The sequence below is a fragment of the Hyla sarda genome, chromosome 3 (assembly GCF_029499605.1).
Source record: "Hyla sarda isolate aHylSar1 chromosome 3, aHylSar1.hap1, whole genome shotgun sequence".
Lineage (NCBI taxonomy): Eukaryota > Metazoa > Chordata > Amphibia > Anura > Hylidae > Hyla > Hyla sarda.
This window is the reverse complement of record NC_079191.1, coordinates 20,969,397-20,995,904: the sequence shown is the minus strand read 5'-3', so window position 1 is coordinate 20,995,904 and position 26,508 is coordinate 20,969,397. Positions and strand designations below refer to the sequence as shown.

At 44.9% G+C, this 26,508-nt stretch overlaps 1 protein-coding gene across 1 annotated transcript; it reads left to right on the top strand.

The window, feature by feature from the left end:
* Nucleotides 1–9,190: 9,190 nt before the first annotated feature.
* On the top strand, nucleotides 9,191–24,603 carry LOC130361184 (exoskeleton protein RP43-like). The gene is made up of 3 exons (XM_056563854.1): nucleotides 9,191–9,388; nucleotides 16,028–16,256; nucleotides 23,757–24,603. The coding sequence occupies exons 1-3, from the start codon at nucleotides 9,380–9,382 to the stop codon at nucleotides 23,768–23,770; spliced, it is 252 nt and encodes an 83-aa protein (XP_056419829.1). The 5' UTR covers nucleotides 9,191–9,379; the 3' UTR covers nucleotides 23,771–24,603.
* Nucleotides 24,604–26,508: the final 1,905 nt, after the last annotated feature.

Here is a 26,508-nt window from a genome sequence, read left to right as displayed (position 1 = left end):
AAACCGTCTGTTAGATGGATCAGGGCATCAATTACATTAGCCAAGAATCCGGATCCACCTTCCTTTTTTTCAGTTCACTCTACCAGAACGGTGGCTTCTTACTGGGCCCAGAAGGCTGAAGCCTCTTTGGACCAGATCTGTAGGGCAGCTACATGGTCCTCAAAACATACTTTTTTAAAACACTATGGGGGAGATTTATCAAAACCTGTGCAAAGGAAAAGTTGTCCAGTTGCCCATAGCAACCAATCAGCTTGCTACTTTCATTTTTAACAAGGCCTCTGCAAAATGAAAGAAGCGATCTGATTGGTTGCTATGGGCGACTGGGCAACTTTTCCTTTGCACAGGTTTTGATAAATCTCCCCCTATAAGTTACCATTAAATCCTGTATCTGATCTTTCCTTTGGATGGTAGTCCCGCCCTGATTGGTTACTATTCTAAGTCTCCAGGGGTGCCGTCATGAGCGGTTAGGTAAAGAGACATTACTTACCTGGTAATCTGTTTTTCTTTAGCTCATGACAGCACCCCTCATTTATCCCGCCCCCGGGACCCAGCTCATTTTCACCCTAAAGACCATGGGATTTTTTGCACATCTGACCACTGTCTCTTTAAAGGGGTACTCCAGTGCTAAGACATCTTATCCCCTATCCAAAGGATAGGGGATAAGATGCCTGATCGTGGGGGTCCCGCCGCTGGGGACCCCCGTGATCTTCCACGCTGCACCCCGTTAGAATCAGCCCCGGAGCGTGCTCGCTTCGGGTCTGACTACTGACGATCACGGGGACAGAGCATAGTGATGTCACAGGTCCGCCCCATGTGACATCACGCCCCGCCCCCTCAATGCAAGCCTATGGAGGCTGTCCCACCCCCTCCCATAGGCTTGCATTGAGGTGGCGGGACCCCCGCGATCAGGCATCTGGATAGGGGATAAGATGTCTTAGCGCCGGAGTACCCCTTTAAGCATTAATAACTCTGGGATGCTTTTTAACCCCTTAAGGACCCAGGACGTACTAAAACATCCTGGCACCCTGGGCTTTAAGGACCCAGGACGTACTAGTACGTCCTGGTGTTTCTCCGGTCTCTGCCGCGCCGCGGGCAGAGATCGGAAGCGGATGCCTGCTGAAATGCTTCAGCAGGCATCCAGGGCAAATGTCTGCCCCCCATGTCGGCGATTGCCGCAAATCGCGAGGGAAATTGCCCCTGCGATCTGCGGCGATACTGGGCTGATCGGGTCTCTGGGAGCCGACCGCCCGGTAATTTTGCATGATCCCGGTTGTCACAGACAGCCAGGACCATGCTAAAGTATAGGAGCGAGGTGGCAAGCCGGCCACCTCCTCCTATCCCCTACGATTCTTCGGTTAGCTAACCGACCAATCGCAGGGGGGGGGGGCGGTTACTTCCTCCCGCCCTGCCCGGCCCCTGGAAGTCCGGAGAGAACGGGAGGAAGACCGGGGGACGTGGGAGTGCTGGGGCCCGGCCCCGGTTCTTACCTCGTCCCTGAAGACCCGGATCCCGGCGGCGGAGACGGCGGCGGTGGCGACAGGTGAGTTGATCTTCGGCGGCGTCGCGGGACCTTTGCAGCAGTCCAGAACACGGTAAAGCGATCTGGACTGCTCCATCTGGTCCCCTTACACTACAACTCCCAGCATGCCCAGACAGCCCTTGGCGTCTGGGCATGCTGGGAGTTGCAGTTTTGCAACATCTGGAGGTCCAGTTTGGAGACCACTGTGCCCTTCCATATGTTGCAAAACTACACATCCTCAACATGCCCTTACTGTCCAGGCATGCTGGAAGTTGTAGTTCTGTAACATCTGGCCCTTCAGATGTTGCAGAACTACAACTCCCAGCATGCCTGGACAGTTTTGTAACCCCATTTCTTCTGAGTATGGAAATACCCCATGTGTGGATGTAAAGTGCTCTGCTGGCACACTACAATGCTCAGAAGAGGAGCGCCATTTGAGCTTTTGGAGAGATAATTTGGTTAGAATAGAAGTCGGGGGCAATGTGCTTTTAAGTCCCCTTGGTGCCAGAACAGTAAACCCACACCACATGTGACCCCATTTTGGAAACTGCACCGCTTATTAAATTCTGTGAGGGGTGTAGTGAACATTTACACCCCACTGGCGCTTGACAAATCTATGGAACAGTGGGCTGTGCAAATGAAAAATTTAATTTTTCACTTTTATGGGCCACTGTTCAAAAAATGTATCACCTGTGAGGGGTGTAGTTTCCAAAATGGGGTCACGTGTGTGTGTGTGTGTGTGTGTGTGTGTTGGTGGGGGGGTCCATTGTTCAGGCACTATGGGGGCTTTGTAAACGCACGTGGCCTTCAATTTCGGACACATTCTCTCTCCCAAAAGCCCAATGGTGCTCCTTCTCTTCTGAACACTGTAGTGCTCCTGCAGAGGCTTTACATCCACATATGGGGTATGTTCTTACTCAGGAGAAAAGCCTCCCAAATTTGTAACCCCTTGTGATAATGAAAAATGTAGGGTAACACCAGCATTTTAGTGAAAACAATTTTTTTTTTTTTTTTTTTTTTCACTTTCCCATCCAAATTTAAGGAAAATTTGTCAAACACCTGTGGGGTGTTAAGGCTCACTATACCCCTTGTCACGTTCCGCGAGGGGTGTAGTTTCCACAATGGGGTCACATGTGGGTATTTATTTTTTTGTGTTCATGTCAGAACCGCTGTAAAATCAGCCACCCCTGTGCAAATCACCAATTTAGACCTCAAATGTACATGGTGCGCTCCTCACTCCTGAGCCTTGTTGTGCGCCTGCAGAGCATTTTTTGCCCACATATGGGGTATTTCCGTACTTAGGGGTAATTGCATTACAAATTATTATTATTTTTTTTCCTTTTAATGCTTGTGAAAATTAAAAGTATGGGGCAACACAATTTTTGTGTTTTACACTAACAGGCTGGTGTAGACCCCAACTTTACCATTTCATAAGGGGTAAAAGGAGAAAAAGACCCCCAAAATGTGTAACGCAATTTCTCCAGAGTACAGAAATACCCCATATGTTACAATAAACGGTTGCCTTGAAATACGACAGGGATTCAAAGCGATAGAGCGCCATGCGTGTTTGAGGCCTAAATTAGGGGTTTGCTTCCACCACCAAAATACCCTATGGCAGTGTTTCCCAAACAGGGTGTCTCCAGCTGTTGCAAAACTCCCAGCATGACTTGACAGTCTGGCAATACTGGGAGTTGTTGTTTATCAACAGCTGGAGGCTCTGTTTTGGAAACATTGCCGTACGAGACCAAGATGTATTTGTTTTATTTGGGGAGGGGAAGGGGAGGGGGCGGGCGGGGGCTGTGTAGGGGTATAAGTAGTGTTTTTTTACCCTTTATTTTGTGTAGTGTACATGGGAGGGGGGGGGGGCAGACCTTCAGCTGTTGCAAGACTACAACTCCTAGCATGCACTAACAGACCATACAAGCTGGGAGTTGTAGTTATGAAATAGCTGGAGGCACATTGGTTGCAAAACACAGAGTTTATAACTTAACTCAGTGTTTTGCAACCAGTGTGCCTCCAGCTGTTGCAAAACTCCACCACCCAGCATGTACGGTCTATCAGAGCATGCTGGGAGTTGCAGTTTGCCACAGCTGGAGGCACACTGGTTGCAAAACACTGAGTTTGTTACCTAACTCAGTGTGCCTTCAGCTGTTGTAAAACTACAACTCTCAACATGCACTGATAGACCGTACATGCTGGGAGTTGTAGTTATGCAACAGCTGGAGGCACACTGGTTGCGAAACACTGAGTTCGGTAACAAACTCAGAGTAAGGATCCGGACTGGTAGCAGGAAGCGGTACTGGAAGTGGATCCCCTGTGTCAGTGAGGGATTGGCGTGGACAGTACCAGAGGATTGGTTCTAAGTAGTTACTGGTTTTCACCAGAGCCCGCCACAAAGCGGGATGGACTTGCTGCGGCGGTAACTACCAGGTCGTGTCCTCCGGTAGCGGCTCAACCTCGCAAACTGCTGAGGCGGTAGTCGTTAGCGACGGGTTCGGCAACAGGCAAGGAGTACACAGAAAACACTTTCTCTTTGGCACAAAGGCAACAAAGATCCGGCAAGGGGAGGAAGGGGCAGGATACATTTATAGGGACAGCTGTTATTGGATTGGACCAGGCACCAATCAATGGCCGGCGCCAATTTCACACAGCCGGCGCGCGCGCCCTATAGTGCAGGGACGCTCGCGCCGGGAACCACGTGACCAGGGAGCAGAGGAGAGAGTCGGAGCCGGTGCAGGTAAGTGAGGATGGGACGCGCGCGGGGACTTCCCGCAGCGCGGACCGCGTCTCCGCCGGTGACAGAAACAGAGTGTCCGGGGCACTCTGCGGGGACAAACGCAGTGAGCGCTCCGATCCAGGAGCAGGGGCCGGAGCGCTCAGCATTGCACTCAGTGTTTTGCAACCAGTGTGCCTCCAGCTGTTGCAGACTACAACTCCCAGCATGCTCTCATAGACCGTACATGCTAGGAGTTGTAGTTATGCAACAGCTGGAGGCACGCTACTGCAACTCCCAGCATGCCCTTTGGTAGTTTGTGCATGCTGGGGGTTGTAGTTAGGCAATTGCCGGAGGCACACTTTAGGTGCCGTGTCAGGCAGTGCCTATCACCCTCATTTTCACTGGGGACCCGATTGACCCGGAATTGCCGCAGATAGCCGATCTGAATTGATCAGCGATTTGTGGTGATCGCTGACATGGGGGGCAGGGGGGGTTGTCTCCAGGGGTTTGCATGGGGTTCCTGCAGAATGATTTCTGAATTCCCATAGGCGTACAGGTATGCCCTGTGTCCTTTTAATGGGTTAATGAATGTAGAGAATTAAAGCCATTTTCTATGTTTATTGGCTCCTTTGGAGTACTTTACTTTGAACTTAGGTGTGGAGAGGCATGTCCCTTTATGTTCCCAGGTTTCCTGTTCTGCGGTGGGAGGTCCTCTCCAGGGGTGCTGTCATGAGCTAATTAAAAACAATTACCCAGTAAGAAATCTATCTTTCTGGCACCAGTTGATTTAAAAAAAAAAAAAAAAAAAATGTCAGTGGAGTACCCCTTTTTAAATGATTCCCTGGGGCATAGCAACAGGATTGGCTTTCTGGAAAGTAAACAAGAGAAACAAAACCCTCTATGCAGCTTTTTCACAATAAGTGTAAAACAAAAACCTGTCTCTTAACTTGCAATGAAAACAGATTTTGCACTGACAGAAATAATGCAGAGAACACTGCAGCTTTACTATAATAACTATATATTTGGCGACTGTGTTGCTCAGTGTCCCTCACAGAGATCTTCACCTAACATCTCTAAAATTGATTTTGTGCATAGGTTTTTATAGTGATTGGCTGGGAGAGCTGTTTAAAAGCATTATGGGATTCCCTGAGGTCATGTTATCCTTTCTTCCTTCTCTTTCTGCAATGTGGCTGATGTTGTTTTTGTATGTTTTGCCCAAAGTTCAAGTCCTAGTCAAACTGGACTTTAAGCAAAGCTTTGATTGAACTCTGTTTCTAACCCTTCGGTTTGCTTATCTTCAATTAGTTGAAGTCCAAACTGACAGGAATTACAGCCTTCAGTCATCTTGAATTTTCTGCCATTTTTCTCTGCAGATTCTCTCTCAAGCTCTTTCAGGTTTAATTAGGCACTGCATTTTTAGGTCTTTGCTTCATTCAGGTTTTCCTCAACACTGTCCCAGCTGCTGAAAAACATACACATGATGCTGCCCCCACCATGAACACTGTAGGGATGGTATTAGGCAGGTGATGGGCAGTACCTGGTTTCCCCCAGACATGATGCTGCCCCCACCATGATCACTGTAGGGATGGTATTGGGCAGGTGATGGGCAGCACCTGGTTTCCTCCAGACATGATGCTGCCCCCACCATGATCATTGTAGAGATGGTATTGGGCAGGTGATGGGCAGTGCCTGGTTTCCTCCAGACATGATGCTGCCCTCACCATGATCACTGTAGGAATGGTATTGGGAAGGTGATGGGCAGTGCCTGGTTTCCCCCAGACATGATGCCGCCCCCACCATAATCACTGTAGGGATGGTATTGGGCAGGTGATGGGCAGTGCCTGGTTTCCTCCATACATGATGCTGCCCCCACCATGATCACTGTAGGGATGGTATTGGGCAGGTGATGGGCAGTGCCTGGTTTCATCCAGACATGATGCTGCCCCCACCATGATCACTGTAGGGATGGTATTGGGAAGGTGATGGGCAGTGCCTGGTTTCCTCCAGACATGATGCTGCCCCCACCATGATCACTGTAGGGATGGTATTGGGCAGGTGATGGGCAGTGCCTGGTTTCCTCCAGACATGATGCTGCCCCCACCATGATCACTGTACGGATGGTATTGGGCAGGTGATGGGCAGTGCCTGGTTTCCTCCAGACATGATGCTGCCCCCACCATGATCACTGTAGGGATGGTATTGGGCAGGTGATGGGCAGTGCCTGGTTTCCTCCAGACATGATGCTGCCCCCACCATGATCACTGTAGGGATGGTATTGGGCAGGTGATGGGCAGTGCCTGTTTTCCTCTAGACATGATGCTGCCCCCACCATGATCACTGTAGGGATGGTATTGGGCAGGTGATGGGCAGTGCCTGTTTTCCTCTAGACATGATGCTGCCCCCACCATGATCACTGTAGGGATGGTATTGGGCAGGTGATGGGCAGTGCCTGTTTTCCTCTAGACATGATGCCTAGCATTGAGGCTAGAAAGTTCCACCTTGATTTCAACAGACCATAGAAAAAAAAAAATTTTCCTCATAGTTTGGGAGCCCTTTTAGGAGGTTTTTTTTTTTTTTGCAAGCTCCAGGTAGCTTTCATGTGTCTTTTTTTTTTATGGAGGAAAAAAATATTTCTGGCCACTCTGCTATAAACCCAGATTTTGGAGACTGCAGTAATGGATGGATCATCTGGAAGTTTCTCCCATCTGTACACATGATCTTTGAAGTTTAACCAGAGTGACCATTGGGTTATTGGTCACTTCTCTTACCAACATTCTTGTCCCCTTTTCCAGATCTGCGCCTCCACACTATACTATCTCTGAGCTCTACAGGCAGTTGTTTCCTACTCATGGCTTAGTTTTTTCTGTTATGCATTGTCAGCTGTGAGATCTTATATAGACGGGGCTGTGTCTCGTCCAATAATCTGTTTTTTCAGCAGGTGACTCCAATCAAGGTAGAGAAACATTTCAGAGATGATCACGAGAAATGGGAGGAGCCAGAGCTAAATATCAAGTGTTATACAAAGGGTCTGAATACTTATGGCTATAAAATCACTTAGGATTTTTCAGTTTTAATGAATTTGCAATAGTTTCTAAAAGTCTGTTCACATTTTTATTATGGCATATTACTGGGGGAGGGGTACCTATTATTATAATTTTTTTTTTTTTATTCTGCACAAAGCCTCAAAATAAAATGTGCAAAAAGTGGTCTGAATGACTTCTGAATGCAATGTATCACTTGGATTTCAGACCTGTGTAGACAGAAGCTTTTGTCACCAGGATCCTCAAAATATACATCCTCCTCTGTACCCCGTGAAAAGCACTGCCTGTATCTCATCCAATCGGACCTTAAGGTAAGTGTTCACAAATTCCTTGAATAAACATTAAAGGGGTTTCCTGGCCAAAGACAACTTATCCCCTGGGATCTCAGTGCAGCATCCGCATTCTATGCAGGGCTGCAGCTCCAGTCTCTGAAACTTCTGGAAGAAAGTTTATACAGATTTGTATATTACTTCTATATAAAAATCTTGAAGGGGTACTCCGCTGCTCAGCGTTTGGAACAAACTATACTGAACGCTGGAGCCGGCACCGGGAGCTCGTAACTTCATAGCCCCGCCCCCTCATGACATCACAATCTGCCCCCTCAATGCTATTCTATGGGAGGGGGCGTGACAGCCATAACACCCCGCCAATAAACTTGCATTGAGGGGGCGGGGCATGATGTCATTGGGGGGGGGGGGCGCTACGACATCACAAGCTCCCGGCTCCAGCGTTCAGAACAGTTTGTTCCAAAGGCTGAGCAGTGGAGTACCCCTTTAATCCTTCCATTAATTATCAGCTGCTGTATGATCCACAGAAAGTTGTGTGGTTCTTTCCAGTCTGACCACAGTGCTCTCTGCTGACACCTCTGTCCATGTCAGGAACTGTCCAGATCAGGAACAAATCCCCTAGCAAACCTAACATGCCCAAAGTACTGGAAGGATTAAGATTTTTAAATAGAAGCAATTTACATATCTGTAGAACTTTCTGGCACCAGTTGATTTGAAAACCTTTTTTTTTCCCACCTCCGGAGTGCCCCTTTTTAAGCTGACCATGTACCACTCACTATAAGCTGAAGGAAAGTTTAGACAATATCTATCCCCCCATATGCTCTTTCTAGTCCTGCTGAAGACTTCACCCTAAAATGAATGTTTTCATTTAACCACTAATGTTACCACATTTATTATTTTTTTGGTTATAATTTTTCTGACCCCATACACTCTGGTCATAGAGATATCTGATCTTCATTCGGCCGTTCTCTCCTCTGGATATTGAGATCCAATTTGAGATCCCATATGGCAAGAGAGATGGTGCTGGAGACTATATTGAAATTGTCATGAAAATAATTCCAGTCATAGCCAACGATGGTGTGGGTATATATTAACTGTTTAAATTCAGTCTATGAATCCTCTACATGGGTTAAAGAGGTACTCTGGGGCTTAGACATCTTCTCCCCTATCCAAAGGATAGGGGATAAGATGCCTGATCCCGGGGGTCCCGCCGCTGGGGACCCCCATGATCTTGCACACCACACCCCGTTTATAATCAGTCCCCGGAGCGTATTCGCACCGAGTCTGATTACTGTCGATCACAGGGCCAGAGCGTTGTGATGATAAGGCTCCGCCCCGTGTGACTCAATGGAAGCCTATGGGAGGGGGCGTGACAGCTGTGATCGACAGTAATCGGGCCCGTGATCGACCCGGAGTGAATACGCTCTGGGGACTGATTATAAATGGGGTGTGGCGTGCAAGATCATGGGGGTCCCCAGTGGCGGGACCCCCGCGATCAGGCATCTTATCCCCTATGCTTTGGATAGGGGATAAGATGTCTAAGCACCGGAGTACCTCTTCAATGTCCTAGTAGACCCCATTTGTTCTCTTCCATCCCAGGTTCTCCTGCAGATCGGTGACTTCAATATCCCATCACCTCGTCTCTGTAGTAATTCCTACATTAAAGTCTATGATGGAGTCAGTCAGTCCTCGCCAGTCCTGCTGGACAAGACATGTGGAAGCGGACCGGTCCCACCGCTGGTATCATCTGGAAGCTTCATGCTCATAGAGATTGTGAACAACCAACCATCGGTTCTGAGCACTTTTACAGCTTCCTATGAAACAGGTATTTCTACTAACAGAAAATATCTCTAGAATTTGGGCCTTAACTCCTTAAAGGGGTACTCCGCACCTAGACATCTTATCCCCTATCCAAAGGTTGTCAGATGTCAGGTCCCACTGCTGGGGAGCCCTGGGATCCCCGCTGCGGCACCCCGCTCTCATTACAGCACAGAGCGAGTTCACTCTGCACGTAATGACAGGCAGTACAGGGACCGGAGCATCGTTACGACTCCGCCCCTTTCAATACAAGTCTATGGGAGGGGGCGCGGCGGTCGTCACGCCCCCTCCCATAGACTTGCATTAAGGGGACGGGCCGCGATGTCACGAGGGGCGGAGCCATGACGTCACGCTGCTCCGGCCCCCGTATCGCCCGTCATTACACACAGAGCTAACTCTGTGCTGTAATGAGAGCGGGGTGCTGCAGCGGGGATCCCAGGGCTCCCCAGCAGTGGGACCGCGGCGATCTGACATCTTATCACCTATCCTTTGAATAGGGGATAAGATGTCTAGGGGCGGAGTACCCCTTTAAGGACCGGGCCATTTTTTATTTTTGCACTTTTGTTTTTTCCTCCTCACCTTCTAAATTTCCACCTAAAGACCCATATGAGGGGAGTTTTTTTGTGCCACTGATTTTACTTTGTAATAACATCAATTATTTCTCCATAAAATCTACGGCAAAACCAGAAAAACAAATTTGTGGGGCAAAATTGAAGAAGAATAATAAGAAAAAAAGCCATTTTGTAACTTTTGGGGGCTTCTATTCTTCACAGTGCACTTTTTGGTAAAAATGACACCTTATCTTTATTCTGTAGGTCCATACGGTCACAAGGATACCTAATTTATGTAGGTTTTATTTTATTTCACAACATAAAAAAAAACTAACTTGCATGCACCCAAATTATGTTTTTAAAATTGTCCTCTTTTGACCCCTATAACTTTTTTATTTTTCCGTATACGGGGGTTGAGGCTCATTTTTTTTTTTTTTTTTTTTTTTGTGCTTTGATCTGAAGTTTTCATTGGTACCATTATTATTTTGATGGGACTTTTTGATCACTTTTATACATCTTCCTTTTTTTAGGGTATATAAAATGACAAAAAATACGCAATTTTGAACTTTTTTACATACCGTATTTTTCGCCCTATAGGATGCACCGGTGTATAAGACTCACCCAATTTTTAGGTGCAAAATCTAAAAAATTTAAGATTTTGAACCCAATAGTGGTCTTCAACCTGCGGACCTCCAGATGTTGCAAAACTACAACTCCCAGCATGCCTGGACAGCCGTTGGCTGTCCGGGCATGCTGGGAGTTGTAGTTTTGCAATATCTGGAGGTCCGCAGATTGAAGACCACTGCATAGGAGGTAATACTCACGTGTCCCCGCCGCTCCGGACCCGTCACTGCTGCCCTGGATGTCGCTCCATCGCTGTCGCCGTGTCCCCGTCGCTCTGGAACGTCTCTGCTGCCGGCCGGGTATCCTCGCTCTCCGTCGCCGTCATCACGTCGTTACGCACGCCGACGCGTGTACGCGACGACGTGATGACGAGGAAGGAGAGCGACAGCCATACAGGGGATCCCTGAACGGAGGAGACACAGAGGAGGCAGGTAAGGTCCCCCCTCGGTGTCCTGTAAGCACTAACCCGGCTATTCAGTCGGGCTGTTCGGGACCGCCACGGTGAAATCGCGGCGGTCCCGAACAGCCCGACTGAACAGCCGGGTTAGTGTCCCTTTCCCTTCAGATGCGGCGGTCAGCTTTGATCGCCGTGTCTGAAGGGTTAATACAGGGCATCACCGCGATCGGTGATGTCCTGTATTAGCCGCGGGTCCCGGCCGTTGATGGCCACAGGGACCGCCGCAATAGGGGTGTATTCGCCGTATAAGACGCACCGACTTTTCCCCCCCATTACATGCCAAAGCATTGATCAATGTTATCGGTGCTCGATTGCTCCAGGCTGCTGAGGCATCCTGGAGCATTGAGTCAACACTCAGACGGCGAGGAGGCAGGTAAGAACCCTCCCGCCGTCCGTTAAGCTGATCGGGACACTGCGGTTTCAAGCCGTTCCGCTTTTTTTTCTTTCTAATTTAGATGCCACAATCAACTTTGATTACAGCATCTAAGGGTTAATGCCAGACATCACCGCTATCGGTGATGTCCAGTATTAGCCATGGGACCCGTCTGCTGATAGCCCTTAGGAACACCCCGCTGTGATGCAGGATCAGCTTGTGACCCCGCCTCATGTTAGTGGAATGAGAGGTTACAGGGGTACTCATCTGGTGGTAAAAAAAAAAAATTCCAAGTGGTGCCAATTTTTTTCATTTTTTTAACAGATTTGTAAATTAATTATCTTTAAAAATCTTAATCCTTACTGTACTTATCAGCTGCTGTATGCTCTAGAGGAATTTGTGTAGTTATTTTCTGTCTGACCACAGTGATCTCTGCTGACACCTCTGTCCATTTTAGGAACTGTCCAGAGCAGGAGAGGTTTTCTATGAGGATTTGCTCCTACTCTGGACAGTTCCTGGCATGGACTGAGGTGTCAGCAGAGAGCACTGTGGTCAGACAGAAAAGGACTACACAACTTCCTCTGCAGAATACAGCAGCTAAGTACTGAAAGGATTAATATTTTTAAAGTAATTTACAAATCGGTTTAACTTTCTGGCACCAGTTGATTAGAAAAAAAAATTTCCTCCTGGAGTACTCCTTTTAAGGAGAGAACCCGTTAGATGGCGTGAACAGTATTTTTGATGGCATCTGAAGTATCTGCAGGGTTTACAGGGATTTCTGTGGTCCAAGAAGTCAACATAGCGGTCAAAGGCAGGCTGTACAAATGGATTGCAGATATCACTGATCAGTGTTATTGTGGTGGCCCAGTACAGGAGTTGTCCCCCTGTACACCTGTCCTTCCTGTGTGGGGGATTCCCTTTCAGTGTTCCCCTGGGTCCACATCCCTCCTACAGACCCTAAAGTGTTAAAATGTCTGTTATATTAAATATCTGTTAAAATGTCTGGTTAATTTTTTGAGGTACTTGTGCCTTTAACTCCTTAACAACGAATGATGTATATTTACGTCCTGCGCCGGCTCCTGCAATATAACATGGGGGTCGCGCGGTCACCCAGCGTCATGTCTGGTTGGTACCAGCGGCTATCAACGGCCAGGACCCGCGGCTAATACCGTACATCACCGATCGCGGTGATACCCAGTGTTAACCCTTCAAATATGGATTAAAGTTAATTGCCGCATCTAAAGTGAAAGTAGAAACTTCCCGGCAGCTCAGTCGGGGTGATCAGGACCACTGCGGTAAAAGCGTGGGGTCCTCATCAGCTAGGGGTCCTCATCAGCTAGGGTCACTTACCTGCCTCCTCCGCATCCGAGATTCAGGCTTGAGCAATCGACCGCCGATAACACTGATCAATGCAATGCAATGATGGCATTGATCAGCGCATGCAATCAATGTAATGCATGTTATAGTCCCTTATGGGGGCTATAACATTGCAAAAAAAATAAAAAATTTAATGTGATTTAACCCCTACTCTAATAAAAGTTTGAATCACCCCCCCCTTTTCCCATTTAAAAAAAAAAAAGTAAATACAAATAAATATAAACATATGTGGTACTGCCGCATGTGTAAATATCCCAACTATAAAAATATATTGGTAATTAAACCGCACAGTCAATGATGTACACCTAAAAAAGTGACCAAAAATAGGCTATTTTGGACTTTGGAATTTTTTTGTCAGAAAAAGCAATCAAAAAGTCAGATCAAAACAAAAATGGTACCAATAAAAACCTTAGATCACAGCACAAAAAAATGAGCCCTCATACATCCTCGTACGCGGAAAAGTAAAAAAAGGTTATAGGGGTCAGAGAATATGACATTTTTAAACTTATTAATTTTCCTGCATGTAGTTATGATTTTTTCCAGAAGTGCGACAAAATCAAATCTATAGAAGTAGGGGATCATTTTAATTGTATGGACCTACAGAATAAAGATAAAGTGTCATTTTGACCTAAAAATGTACTGTGTAGAAACAGAAGCCCCCAAAAGTTAAAAAATTTAATTTATTTTTATTTTTAATTTGTCATACAATGATTTTTATTTAATTTGGTTCCACCATAGATTTTTCGGTAAAATGACTGATGTCATTACAAAGTAGAATTGGTGGCGCGAAAAAAAGCCATCATATGAGTTTGTAGGTGCAAAGTTGAAAGGGTTAGGATTTTTAAAAGGTGAGGAGGAAAAAACGAAATGGCAAAAACTGAAAAACCCTGAGTCCTTAAAGGGTTACTATGGTGGAAAACTTTCTTTCTTTATTTATTTTATTTGTTTTTATGTACAGATTTTTATTGAAGTTTTGCTTTTAAAGTACATTACAAATATGGTTTAGAGAGTTTAGGATTTCTATTATATTTGGAACGTTCGAAGATTTCGATTTTTTTGCTATTGCAGAACGTACCACGGAGAGTAAATGAAAAGTTATAATCCTATCTTTATATTGAAGTTCTTTTTTTCTTTAAATCAACTGGTGCCAGAAAGTCGCAGATGTGTAAATTACCTCTATTAAAAAATCTTAATCTTTCCAGTACTTATTAGCTGCTGAACAGCAACAGTGCTCTCTGCTGACATCACGAGCACAGTGCCCTCTGCTGACATCTCTGTCCATTTAAGGAACTGTCCAGAGCAGCATATGTTTGCGATGGGGATTTTCACCTACTATGGACAGTTCTTAAAATGGACAGAGATGTCAGCAGAGCACACTGTGCTTGTGATGTCAGCAGAGAGCTCTATGTTCCAAAAACAAAAGAATTTCCTCTGTAGTATTCAGCAGCTAATAAGTACTGGAAGGATTGAGTTATTTTACTAGAAGTAATTTACAAATATATTTACTTTCTGGCACCAGTTGATTTAAAAAAAAAAATAATAATTTCCACTGGAGTACCCCTTTTAAGGGGTTAAATATTGTTGTGAAGACCTCTGTTACCAAGGAAGGTGCAAGTGAACAGGTGACTTGTTGGTAACGAATGGGACTTCTCCAAATTGCTCCAATATATATACTTGGGAGGAGCTAGCCTAGTCAGATCTAGCTGAGGTACAGTCAAGTGAAGACCTGAGTGTCTGGTGTTCCTGAGGGAGAACAAGGCCTAAACATGCAGCCACTTAGCTACTACCAGTAACCCCAGCAGGTGAAAGCCAAAGCCTGGAAAGCACAAATACAGGGGAGATGTCAGCATGGGTTGCATGATTCAGTCCAAGTCTACTACAAGTCCCAGTAAACCAACAAGCTCCCTAAAGTTCACTGAGCATCTCCTTGGGCCTGAACTGAGCTGTAAAGACTTTAACACATTGTCTACTTCAGCATAGTGCCATTGTTCTGTAACCTTGTAGCAGAGTGATTATTTGCCCCGTGCCTGGCCCAGGAACCAGCGGCCATACCTCTGGTGGTGTAGAGGATAACCCGACCTGGCATCATGAACACTAAGGGTTAATACCATCTGCCCTAAGGGTTAACAACATCTGCCCTTCCAACACTCTCACCACACTATGCCAATGCATAACGCTGAACACAACAGATTGCCATAAACAGTTCCCTGCGGTACCTGAAATGTGTTTTGAAATAAATAAGCCCCTCTCCAATAAAAAATTAAATTAAATCTTTTGACATTTTGTGCAGTGAAGTACACAGCACAAAAACAAACCCCTCCAAAGTTGCAAATGTGTTGCTTCAATTTTTCCACATATATTTTATAATTTTTTCTTTTCTTTGCCCCATACATTTTATGGTAAAATGAAAGGTGTGATTACAAAGTATGATTGGTCCTGCAAAAGACAAGCCCTCACTTGGCTTCATGGATGAAATAATAAGAGTTATGGTTCTTAAAAGGCAAGGAGAAAAAAACAAAAACGCAAAAACGAAAATTGGCTGCGTCCTCAAGGGGTTAATAGGAGTGACCACATGAAGCATTACAATAGTGCCTATTCAATTCCATATATGCAGGGTTCTCCTGATACTCTTTGTAGCCACTAGAAGTACCGTAATAAACTTTTAAATCAGGGATTTAGAATTAATCTTTCAGGGTAGGGTCATATGGAGCGCACCCGCAGCTATTTCACACTGCGGATGCACTGACGGCAGTCACAAAAGCGAGCTCCCTGCTGCGGCTGGTTAGCGGCATGTCCACTTGTAGCTGCGGCATCTGAGCAGACCTACAGAGCTACCAAGCCGCAGCAGGGAGCTCGCTCTTGTGACTGCCTTTGGCGGTAGCGTATGTGACCCTACCCTTAGTGTCTTTTTAAACTTTTTTCTAAACCAGAAGACTCCTTCAAACCATAATTTAAGTACCAATGTAGCATGAATACCTAATGAACTTCTCTTCACCTAGTGAGATACGGAGGAACCTATGTGACGGATGACGGGGTGGTGACCTCTCCAGGGTTTTCTGGGATTTATCCTAGTAACGTGGATGCTATCTACAGCATCATAGCGCCCAAAGAGAAATCGGTGAGAGATGAGATGAAAGCTGTCATATGCACTGTACAATACCTTTCTTGAGACTAATTCATTATTTATAATTTTTTTTTTTCTTTCTTTAAGCCTAACTTTAAAAAATTCCCATAATCGGTTATCACCAAGGCTATGTCTTTCAGGTGTCCCTGACCTTCTCTTACTTCAGTACAGAGTCTTCGCAATCTTGCTCTACGGACTATTTGATTGTTAATGATGGACCATCGAACTCCTCCCCCATCCTGGGCACATACTGTGGAACGATGGAGGACCTACCTCTTTTACTGATGTCTACTGGGAATGTGATGCTTCTCCAATTCCACAGTGGAAATAGTAGTGGTCATAATGGTTTTTATGCTCAGTATGAGTTTGGTAAGTGACAATCTGTAGTAATGGTTCCAAAACTTGGTCCTCTTGACATGTACTATGTAGCTAAAGGGTTTTTTTTTTTAATGGGCCTGTAGATGGCCCCTATTCTATAATCTGCATCCTCCTATGCCCATACTTGGGGAGTATACCGATTTTGTTTTCTATGTAAAATCACCAACAAGTGTTTTCACAACCATAAGTCAAGAATATTTTTTTAATCACTAATAGAGATCATTGTACAGCTTAGTGCCATGATATTGGTGCCAGCCGGTGGACTATTCCCTCATAAACTGTGTTAATATCTGTCTGGTAATGTTTTATTTACTATGTTCTGCTTCTGGCTAATGGTTTCCAATCTGTTTTTGGTGGTTAAAATATTCCGCACTCAGGATGACAACAATATGTGGTAGGCAGGGGATGGGGATGCTGTGGATACTTAGCTGGCAACTTGTCAATTTGTGACTCTATTATATCAAAAAATAGTACTCCAAAAAATTGTAAATGTACAAAATACACCAATATAGTGCTCAAGTGAAGAAAAATTATCCAAGATAGCCAAAACTAGTTATAAAACGCACCAGTTTACTGTTATCAATTGGTGATCAAACGATTTCACTGCATAATATCACCCAGAGTAACCGGTGGAACCACTTCCACAACATACATTCGTGATAAGCCTCGGGGGGTGTAGGGTAGCTGGGGTGTTGCTGAGCAGGTATCAGGGGTTTATTAACCCTTCTCACTCGTGACGCCAGGGTGGGGGTTAAATGCTGAGGTAACGTTGGGACTATCACCACCCTTCCCAAGAGCGATAGGTGAATGCAGAATAACGGATTGTCCACAACCAGTGCTTATCTGAAAACTTGTAGAAACTTTACTGAAGATTTTCTGTAACTTGCAGCAGTAACAACAGTCCTGATAAGTCTATATACAGTGATTGACAGGTGGTTGGGACCTTGTAAGTTCTCTTTTAGTTTAGGAGGATTCTTGTAGCATAGATCCGCTGGATTTAGGGGTAAGTTTAGGTCCAGTGGTCTTGCGGAGATAGCGGTGAATGATAAGAACTCAGTCTTTAGCGTAGGCTGAGGCCGCAAGGCTTAGGCCTAGTAATCGTCTTTGTAAATTGCGGAGGTCCTACCTCATCCAGTGTCAGCAACCCAAGAGAGAGATTAATGGCTGCAGCTCCCTTATATGGGCAGGGCTGATGGTTTTGGATTGGTCCATACAGCTGTCACTCACCGTTACAATGCATTGTGGGTGAACATCTGACACCAAAGGTCCTTCAACAAACCATAGAGTTCTGAATACCGAGTCACATGACCTAAGGTCCTGCAACGCTAACAGGTATGCATTTAAATATACATATATACATTTATATTTAGATGAATATTAACTAATTGAGGGGCTAACTAGAAAAGAGGGACCCCACCGTTCCTAGGAACTCTGACTTTGGGGACCTCTACCAAGGTACCGGGACACTTCAATACATTCATGATAAGGCCAATAGCATCCAATTATACCATGTGTATATTAGATATGCAGTTATTACATTATATCACCATTAGCAACCAAATCTCAATGCCCCTCATTCGTCAAGTTATATCTCAATGGTTTTCAACATGTTTCTACCACAATCACGTGGCGTCCTCAGGAGAGCCCACTTGAATAATCAAAATGCATGTATAGCATAGAAATGGATCACTCAAGGTAATGAATAGATAATATGGGTAAGTATATTTGAGCAACACACAATCAATTTCTGTAAAATAGGGCAGGAATTGTTGCTCCAGGTATCCTAAAAAGAAAAGATAAAAAATACCTACTATAAGCCTACAGCTTCTTGTAGTGTAATTGTACAGTCCTGTGGACTAAGTTAGTGCTCACTAACAGGTCCCCCATGTACCCTGTGGTGACCTAAAGAAAACGCATATAAATGGACCTGAGCTTTACTTTACTTTCCAAATGTCCGGATACCTTCAAACAAATCCTCTGCTATGCGGTACTTACAATTTGTTTGCCTGGTCAGGATTTCACTGACTGACAGAGCGCTTATCCGCAGTGTACACAGTATACAGCATACATCCCTAGCCAACATCACAATGCAGCGCTATAACGCAACGTCTCGGCAACCAGATATATTGTCAGGTGCCGGGATCTAGGGGATGGAAGCGCACAGTAGCTGCTGATGCTGCATGGTTCCCCACGAACCATGCAGCATCAGCGGCTACTGTGCGCTTCCATCCCCGAGATCCCGGCACCTGACAATATATCTGGTTGCCGAGACGTTGCGTTATAGCGCTGCATTGTGATGTTGGCTAGAGATGTATACTCAGTACCAAGATCACCTATGGTGAATAGTGTAGGGCTGATTATTCTCAAACACTTAACAAAATATATATATATATATTTTTTTTTTATTAAAAATTAGGGAACCGGCACTGTAAAATAGGACTTAAAGTCCAAATCGGGTGCTCAGCCTTCACAGGTTTAAACTCCAAACCCTTCTTAAACACCTCCAAAAAAGGAAAGCGGCACTCCAATGGCAGAAAAAAAGGTGTATTTATTCACCCATCAAGTCAAGTGCGACGTTTCAGCCGAGAGAGAGAGAGAGATACATAGTTTGAATTCTTCCTATTGCCTATTTATTGCAGTAAGTATTTCAGTGACACTACATGCTAGATAAACAATATATAAAATATATCTTCCAATCAGACTCCTCCCTAAAAAAAAAAAAATATATATATATAATTTGATCACCTAGGAATAGACAGATGCTATCCCACGTGCCCTTTTGAACTCAGACAAGCCCTGGGTCACTGGATGTAGCGGGGATGTCAACAGCTATCTGTTATCAATATCCCACTATTTATATGATAGATAATTAAAGGGAGAGGGGAATGTATGTTTTAGAAATGAAGGAATGGACAATTGCGGCAGAGGCATCAAAACATCGGACACATATTAGTGGCACCCTCCCAGGGCATAACCTAATAATAGATTAGAGGGGTAGGGGTTGGCATGGGCCTAGGGAACCTATCACCACCCTATTATTCCTTAGAAACCCTAAAACCTAGGCAGGGTGTGTCGCCCTGAAAAGGGTGGTCCCGCTCTGGTTCCTCCTACTTGCCTAACAGTCCCTTTTCTAGCCAGTGATGCGTACTCTAGATTATCTACAGTCTACACTATCTGCCTTGCATCACCGTATCATTGTAAAAGAGGGAGTGCCACTATATATTAAGTCCTGTGAGCGTGTCACACAGGCACACTCACAGAAAACAAGCAAAATGTAATTGATCATTCATACCCCTAGGGGAGACACTGCCTAACCTATGGATCCATCAGCATGCTTTCTGTAGCCATAGCCGGTCGATATCCCCTCCCCTAAGAGGGCCAGATTTTGTCTATACCCATTAACTTCAACTTCCTGGTATTTCCTTCATGGATTTTGTTCATGTGTCGTCCCAATGGTTTGTCCTGGTCGTGTCTTATGTCCCCCAAATGCTCTAAGACCTAAGATTTTTAAGGGTCTTTTTTTATTTTTCCAACGTACTTCAAGGAACATGAACAGGTGGCTTGATAGATTACACACAGTGTCGTACAGTTAATGAATTCAGGTAGAATAAATTCTTCACCAGTAGTGTCAACTTCTTCACCAATAGTGTCAGTGTTATAAAGGGTTTTGATTTAATAACATTAGGGAAGGCTTCAGTTACCGCAGTGGTGGCATCCAGGGTTTCTCCAGGCTCTCTCCAACCAGGTTTCTCCTTCCACCTTAGAGGGGCGCAAGTGACTCTGCGTAAGGATATCTGCTAAATTTCGTCCCCTTCTAAACGTCAATAGAGGAATCTCAGGGATTTTATCTCGAACATTAGGATCCATTCAGAGTATATCCCAATGTTTACGGAGGATCTTGCGCATGGCTGTTGAGCCATGATCGTAAGTAGCTAATATTCGTGTATCATTAGTTTCTTGGGTTCTTGGTTTTGGTATAAGTGATTCCCTGGGTCTAGAAAGGGCATACTTATAAGCAGACGATAATACATGTGATGGATACTCTTTCCTGAAACCGTGTACACATGTCCCTTGCCTCTGCCACAAAGTCTACCCTCTCTGAACAGTTCCTCCTGAGGTGGAGATATTGTACACGTGGGATACCCTGGGAGGCAACTCTCCCACCTCAGGAGACTGTTTGTTGCAGTGGTTTTCCTATGGATGGTAGTTCGTAGAGTACTACCTTGTTTTTCATGTATGTTAATGTCTAAAAATGGTAGACAACTCTCCTGAATTTCAAAGGTAAAATAAAGTCCCAAATTATTTTCACTCAGGGATTTAATAAAGTCCCTAAATTACCCAGATGATCCCTGCCATATTATGATGTTATCTATAAACCTTGCCCAAATAAGGGCACACTCACTGAATTGCTCCCTTGGGCTGGAAAAAACACAAGTGGCCTCCCAACAGCCTAGGGTTAAATTGACGTAAGTGGGGGCGCTTGGGCTCCCCATGGCCGTACCCCTAAGCTGGTGAAAGAATTTGCCATCAAACAGAAAGTAGTTATGTGTTAAGTTTGTACTCCGATTGTTACAATTTTTCTTATGTTCCTGCATGCTCTCAATCCGACTTCATGTGAAATGGACGAATATAATGCTTCCACATCAATGCTGGTAAGAAAGGTCCCCTTCTCGATAACCAGGCCTTCTAGTTTTTTCATAAGGTCTGTAGTATCCCTGGCATATGATGGCAAAGCTATTACAAATTATCTAACAACTTAATCAATATATATCCAGCTTTTGTCCCAAACCTCCTATGCCCACCACAATAGGGTGTCCCTTCAGGGGGTTGACACCTTTGCGAATTTTGGGAAGGACATAGAAGGTTGGGACAACTGGGTTGTGTGGTATTAGAAAATCACATTCTTGATCATGGAACAGTTTTTTTTAGTTTTTCTTCATTTTAGCCTGTATTACAATATCTATCAATTCCTGTCTGTAAGCACTTGTGGGATCTCATTTTAATATTCATGTGTTGATTTATCATCTAGTAGCTTCTGACATATATGAATATATCTTGGCCGATTCATGACTACAATGTTTACCCCCCCCCCCCCCTACCGAATTCAACAATTGGTACAGGGGACCTTCCCCTGTGCATCCATGAACTGAACATCAGAGAGGTTAATCAGCTGGAGGGCACCTGATGTTATTGGTGTCAATTTCTGACTCTAGAAGTACGATTGTGATTATAGTAGATGATAAAGGTTGTAGTGTCACATGGTATAAGTGGTGCAACCCTATATTGAGATATATAGTGCCACAAACCACTACTTAAATAAAGCTGAAATCCATACAAAGTCCCTGTAAAAGGAATACCTCAAAAGCCAGGATTAATAGATAACAGCTTACAATTTACTTTACTAAAAAAATAAAAAATAAAATAAAGGGAACACGAAGATAACACATCCTAGATCTGAATGAATGAACTAATCGTATGAAATATTTTTGTCTTTACATACTTGAATGCGCTGACAACAAAATCACACAAATTATCAATGGAAATCAAATTTATCAACCCATGGGGGTCTGGATATGGAGTCACATTCAAAATCAAATTGGAAAACCACACTACAGGCTGATCCAACTTTATGTAATGTCCTTAAAGCAAGTCACAATGAGGCTCAGTAGTGTGTGTGGCCTCCACGTGCCCGTATGACCTCCCTACAATGCCTGGGCATGCTTCTGATGAGGTGGTGGTCTCCTGAGGGATGTCCTCCCAGACTTGGACTAAAGCATCAGCCAACCTGGACTGAAGCAGTCCCCCCACCTGTGGACGTCAGGCCCTCGTACCCCCCTCATGGAGTCTGTTTCTGACCGTTTGAGTGGACACATGCACATTTGTGGCTTGCTGGAGGTCATTTTGCAGAGCTCTGGCAGTGCTCCTCCTGCTCCTCCTTGCACAAAGTCAGAGGTAGCGGTCCTGCTGCTGGGTTGTTGCCCTCCTACGGCCTCCTCCACGTCTCCTAATGTACTGGCCTGTCTCCTGGTAGCACCTCCATGCTCTGGACATGACGCTGACAGACACAGCAAACCTTCTGGCCACAGCTCGCATTGATGTGCCATCCTTAATGAGCTGCACTACCTGTGTGGGTTGTAGACTCTGTCTCATGCTACCACTAGAGTGAAAGCACTGCCAGCATTCAAAAGTGACCAAAACATCAGCCAGGAAACATAGGAACTGAGAAGTGGTGTAGTCACCACCTGCAGAACCACTTCTTTTATTGGAGGCATCTTGCTGATTGCCTATAACTTCCACCTGTTGCCTGTTCCATTTGCACAACAGCATGTGAAATTGATTGTCAGTGTTGATTCCTGAGGGGACAGTGTGATTTCACAGAAGTGTCAAAGAAGTTCCCTTTATTTTTTTGAGCAGTGTAAAAAGAATACATTTTTCATCATACAGACTTGGCATACAGTACTCGACATACATGCTAAAGGTTAAAGGGGTTATCTACCATACAGTGATTTTAGCACTTACCAGCCTGACAGTAATGGACATGCTTAGGAAGGCTCTGTCCTTATCTTGGGGCTAAATAGCTATGTTGTGAGTCTACCATAACATTGCTGCTTTCTTTTTGTGAAATGGCTATTTCCTGTTGGAGTTCCCTCCCTCCCAACTAAAAGTCCTGAGATCCCTTGTTTGTAAGTGTGAGGTCACTTTTCTCCCTCCCACACATTAGTCACCCATATAAAACCACACCAAGGACAATTCCCTGCAGCCTTGTGGAGAATGATTTCTCCCCTCCCCTCCCCAGCAGTTACTCCATCCATTGAAGCACAAACACGGTCCCTTTTGAACGCCTGACAAGTGATGTAATGTCTTGGGTCGCACTGCCACCTGGGAAAACCTAAGAACACTCATTTTGTATGCTGTTAAAAATAAACATTGGGGCAAAGATCCCCCAAGAATTGCCAGACCAGCCATCAAACACAGGTACCAACACTATATTATGACACGAACACACAAAAAGGGTAATTCCAGGACAATAAAAAAATCCCAGAATATATCCTCTGGAGTATCTGGTAATTTGTAATGGTCCTGGAGTAATTGATGTAGTTGAGATTTGGTAGTATGGAACTTTTTTTTTTTTTTTGTAGTATGCACTTTGTGGTGCATATAAATCTCAAAGGCTCACGCCATCTCTGTCTCACTTTTTCTTTAATGCACACCAGGATGAGACTTGACTTGGCGTGACTTGGGACTCTTCTGGAATGATGACTGTAGAACTGAACTATGGTTGCTTCTCCCCTGTAACACCTGCTGACTAGGGTGCCCCGGCTGTTGCAAAACTACAGCCAAAGGCTGTTCGGACATGCTAGGAGTTGTAGTTTTGCAATAGCCAGGGGCACCCCCATTAGGAAGCACTTTGCTAGGTGTTGACTCTTTTGGACTTAACCGTATACCTATCCTTCCATATGACCATGCTGAGCACTTCCTCTTTTCTTGCAGTGACTTCAAGCTAAATAAAACGGAGTCCAGTTAAAACCGAGAGCGGACCCTTCGTGACAGAAGATTTTCTTCGTTCTATGGCCTGTATTAGTTTGATTTAGATAATTATGTCTAATGTGATTTTATATTGATTTTGAGATGGCACGTGTGCTTGGGAAACCATCAAATTTTCCTTTATTTCTTATTGTTTAGCAAAAGGACTAACTATAAAATTCGGATTCACGTTTTGACTTCCAGTGCCTCAAACTGGGCAATTAAGAATTTACCAGCTGTTGAATTTGCAAACCTGCTAATTTTGTGGGATTCAATGTTTTGTTCTTGTTTTGATTTTGACTTAAATTTATTTTTTTGCCACAGTAAGGGATAAGTTGGGTACGGCCACGTTTGTTTGCCCCTTTTCTATCCTAAGCTTAAAGGAGATGTCATGCCTCTTATCCGATCTCCTGAACATTCCACGGCTCTCCCAAGGAACGCAGCATCACAACCCCTGTCTGAAGCGGGGGTCTCCATGCTTCTTTCGTATATCTTTATGGGAAAGCTGAAGATAGCCAAATGGCTCTCCCATAAAGATGTATGGAGGGTGTGTGTCAGAGTGCGGGATAAGTTTTTCGGCATTAGACTCCTCCTTTTACTGCTAGATCAGTGTCGTCAGCAAGCAGTCTGTGCCAAATTTGTCAGCTCTAGAATAGATTTGAACAGTTCTGGATGGGGTTTCCACCAGGTTGGCAACACTGTAGGCAGGCCATTCCCGAACTGGGCCAAAGTTGGTTGTCCGGGGGTGGGATTGCGGCACATAATTGTTTTTAAACAATGTATGGGTAAAAAATCTGCTTGATATAATTCTGCTCAATAAACATCTTAATGTTCATCAATGACTGTAGGAATGTGTTGAAATTTGCTCATCTGGGACATGTTTGTAACACTTGCCTGTTCATCCACACTAAACCCAATACACTGGGCTATAGTGAGGGTGAACAGGAGTCCATAGAGGGATCGCTTACTAAAATTTGTCTTTTAGGTCCTGAACTATATCCCCCAGAAGATTATCTGCTAAATTCAGTGAATTGTGCACTATAGCTGGGGCCCCACCAGCTCAATGTACATACTTATTGTCTGTGACTCCACGTCCTAATGACGTGCAGTCACTAGTCATGTGGGGCGCATGCTGCTCTGTTTGTGTATGTGCTCTATGTAAAGAGCAGAGTGCTCTCGTGACCAGCGACTCCATGTCACTAGGATGTGGAGTTACAGACAATGAATATGTAAATTGGGCCGGCGCGGCCCCGCCTCCAGAGCGAAATTCACTGAATTTTGAAGAGGATCTTCTGGGGGACATATCTCAAGGTCTACTGGAAATATTTTAGTAAGTGAAACCTCGATGGACTCCTGTTCACCCACACTATAACACTATGTATTGGGTTTAGTATGGGGGAGCAGGCTGACCGTTTTCCTTTTTAAATTAATTTTATAGGTTTAGAAGTCCAAATTTGTTGCCATTGTTGATTTCTCACCAGATAAAGTCAAAGCTGTGCAGACAGCATCCAAAGTGAATATCCGCCTGTTGACCTCCAGCTGAACAAAATGTTTCTTCACTTAATGGTCAGACACCGTCTGCTGCCATCCTCCTCAGGTGTCCTCCTTCATGGACATCTTGCATTGTCCCCATAAGAAAGAGCATAGCTAATCCCCCTCCCTCCACTCCTTCCTTTCATCTGTGCAAAATCAAGTGCTGCCACGCTGTATTACATCTTCTGAGCCTGAGCGAGAAAAGCTACCCGGCGCAGGAGCTGCTGCCCTATCTGCAATAGGAAGTTTCACACTGGCTTTCTGGTTGTTATCTGACATTAGGAAACGTGGTCGACGATAGCTGCACAATTATCAAAAAAGCTCTGTGTCTAGGTGGCATCACACAATCTCCCTGTAGCGGTGTCAGGGATGTGCAGGAAAGGGTGTTTTTGGTTTAGCTGTTCTCATGCTTATAAACATGCCCTATTTCACTTACAGCTTCAAAATGGTCTTTCTCAATACCCGCCAGGTTTGTGATATTCCAACATTACACATGTTGACCGCCTTTACCAGCAGCAAAAAGCAGTGAAAGACTTCCTAATGCAGGAGACAGACAATTTTCGGAGCCAGTGTGACTTTCAGCTGAGGGATTGGCAGCTAATCAGAGAAACCTGTCACCTGCTCTGGCCTTTTGAAAATGCAACAAGATTTGTCAGCAAGGACAACCGTGGAATTAGTGATGCAATGTTCCTTCTGGAGAAAATGCTCACTGTGACGATTGCGGAAGGAGGGTTCACATCTGACTGGCAGTAGTATGCATGTTTTCCTTAAAAAGGAGTTGGATAAGGAAGTGGGGCCTGAGTAGGAGGATTTTGAGATTGAATCTGTTGAAGGTAAAGGAAACGAGGAACCTACACAAGGCGACAGTGATAATGATGACAAGGATCATGCCCAACCTTGGCAATATGGGATGGAGCCAGAACAAGCTGGGCCCTCAGTAAAGATGGCAAGGATGGCAAACTGTATGCTTTCTTTCTTGCGCAGAGACAATAATATTGAGGAATTTAAAGCAAAGAAATGAGTACTGGATAGCAACACTCTTGGACCCTCAGACAGACACCATATCTGGCTACTGCCATTTTGCCACCTTCTGCTGTACGCTGGCTATTAACAGTCCACCGATTTTCTGCTGTACAATGGGTGCTACTATTACCATCAGTTCGCCACCTCCTGCAGTACGCTGGAT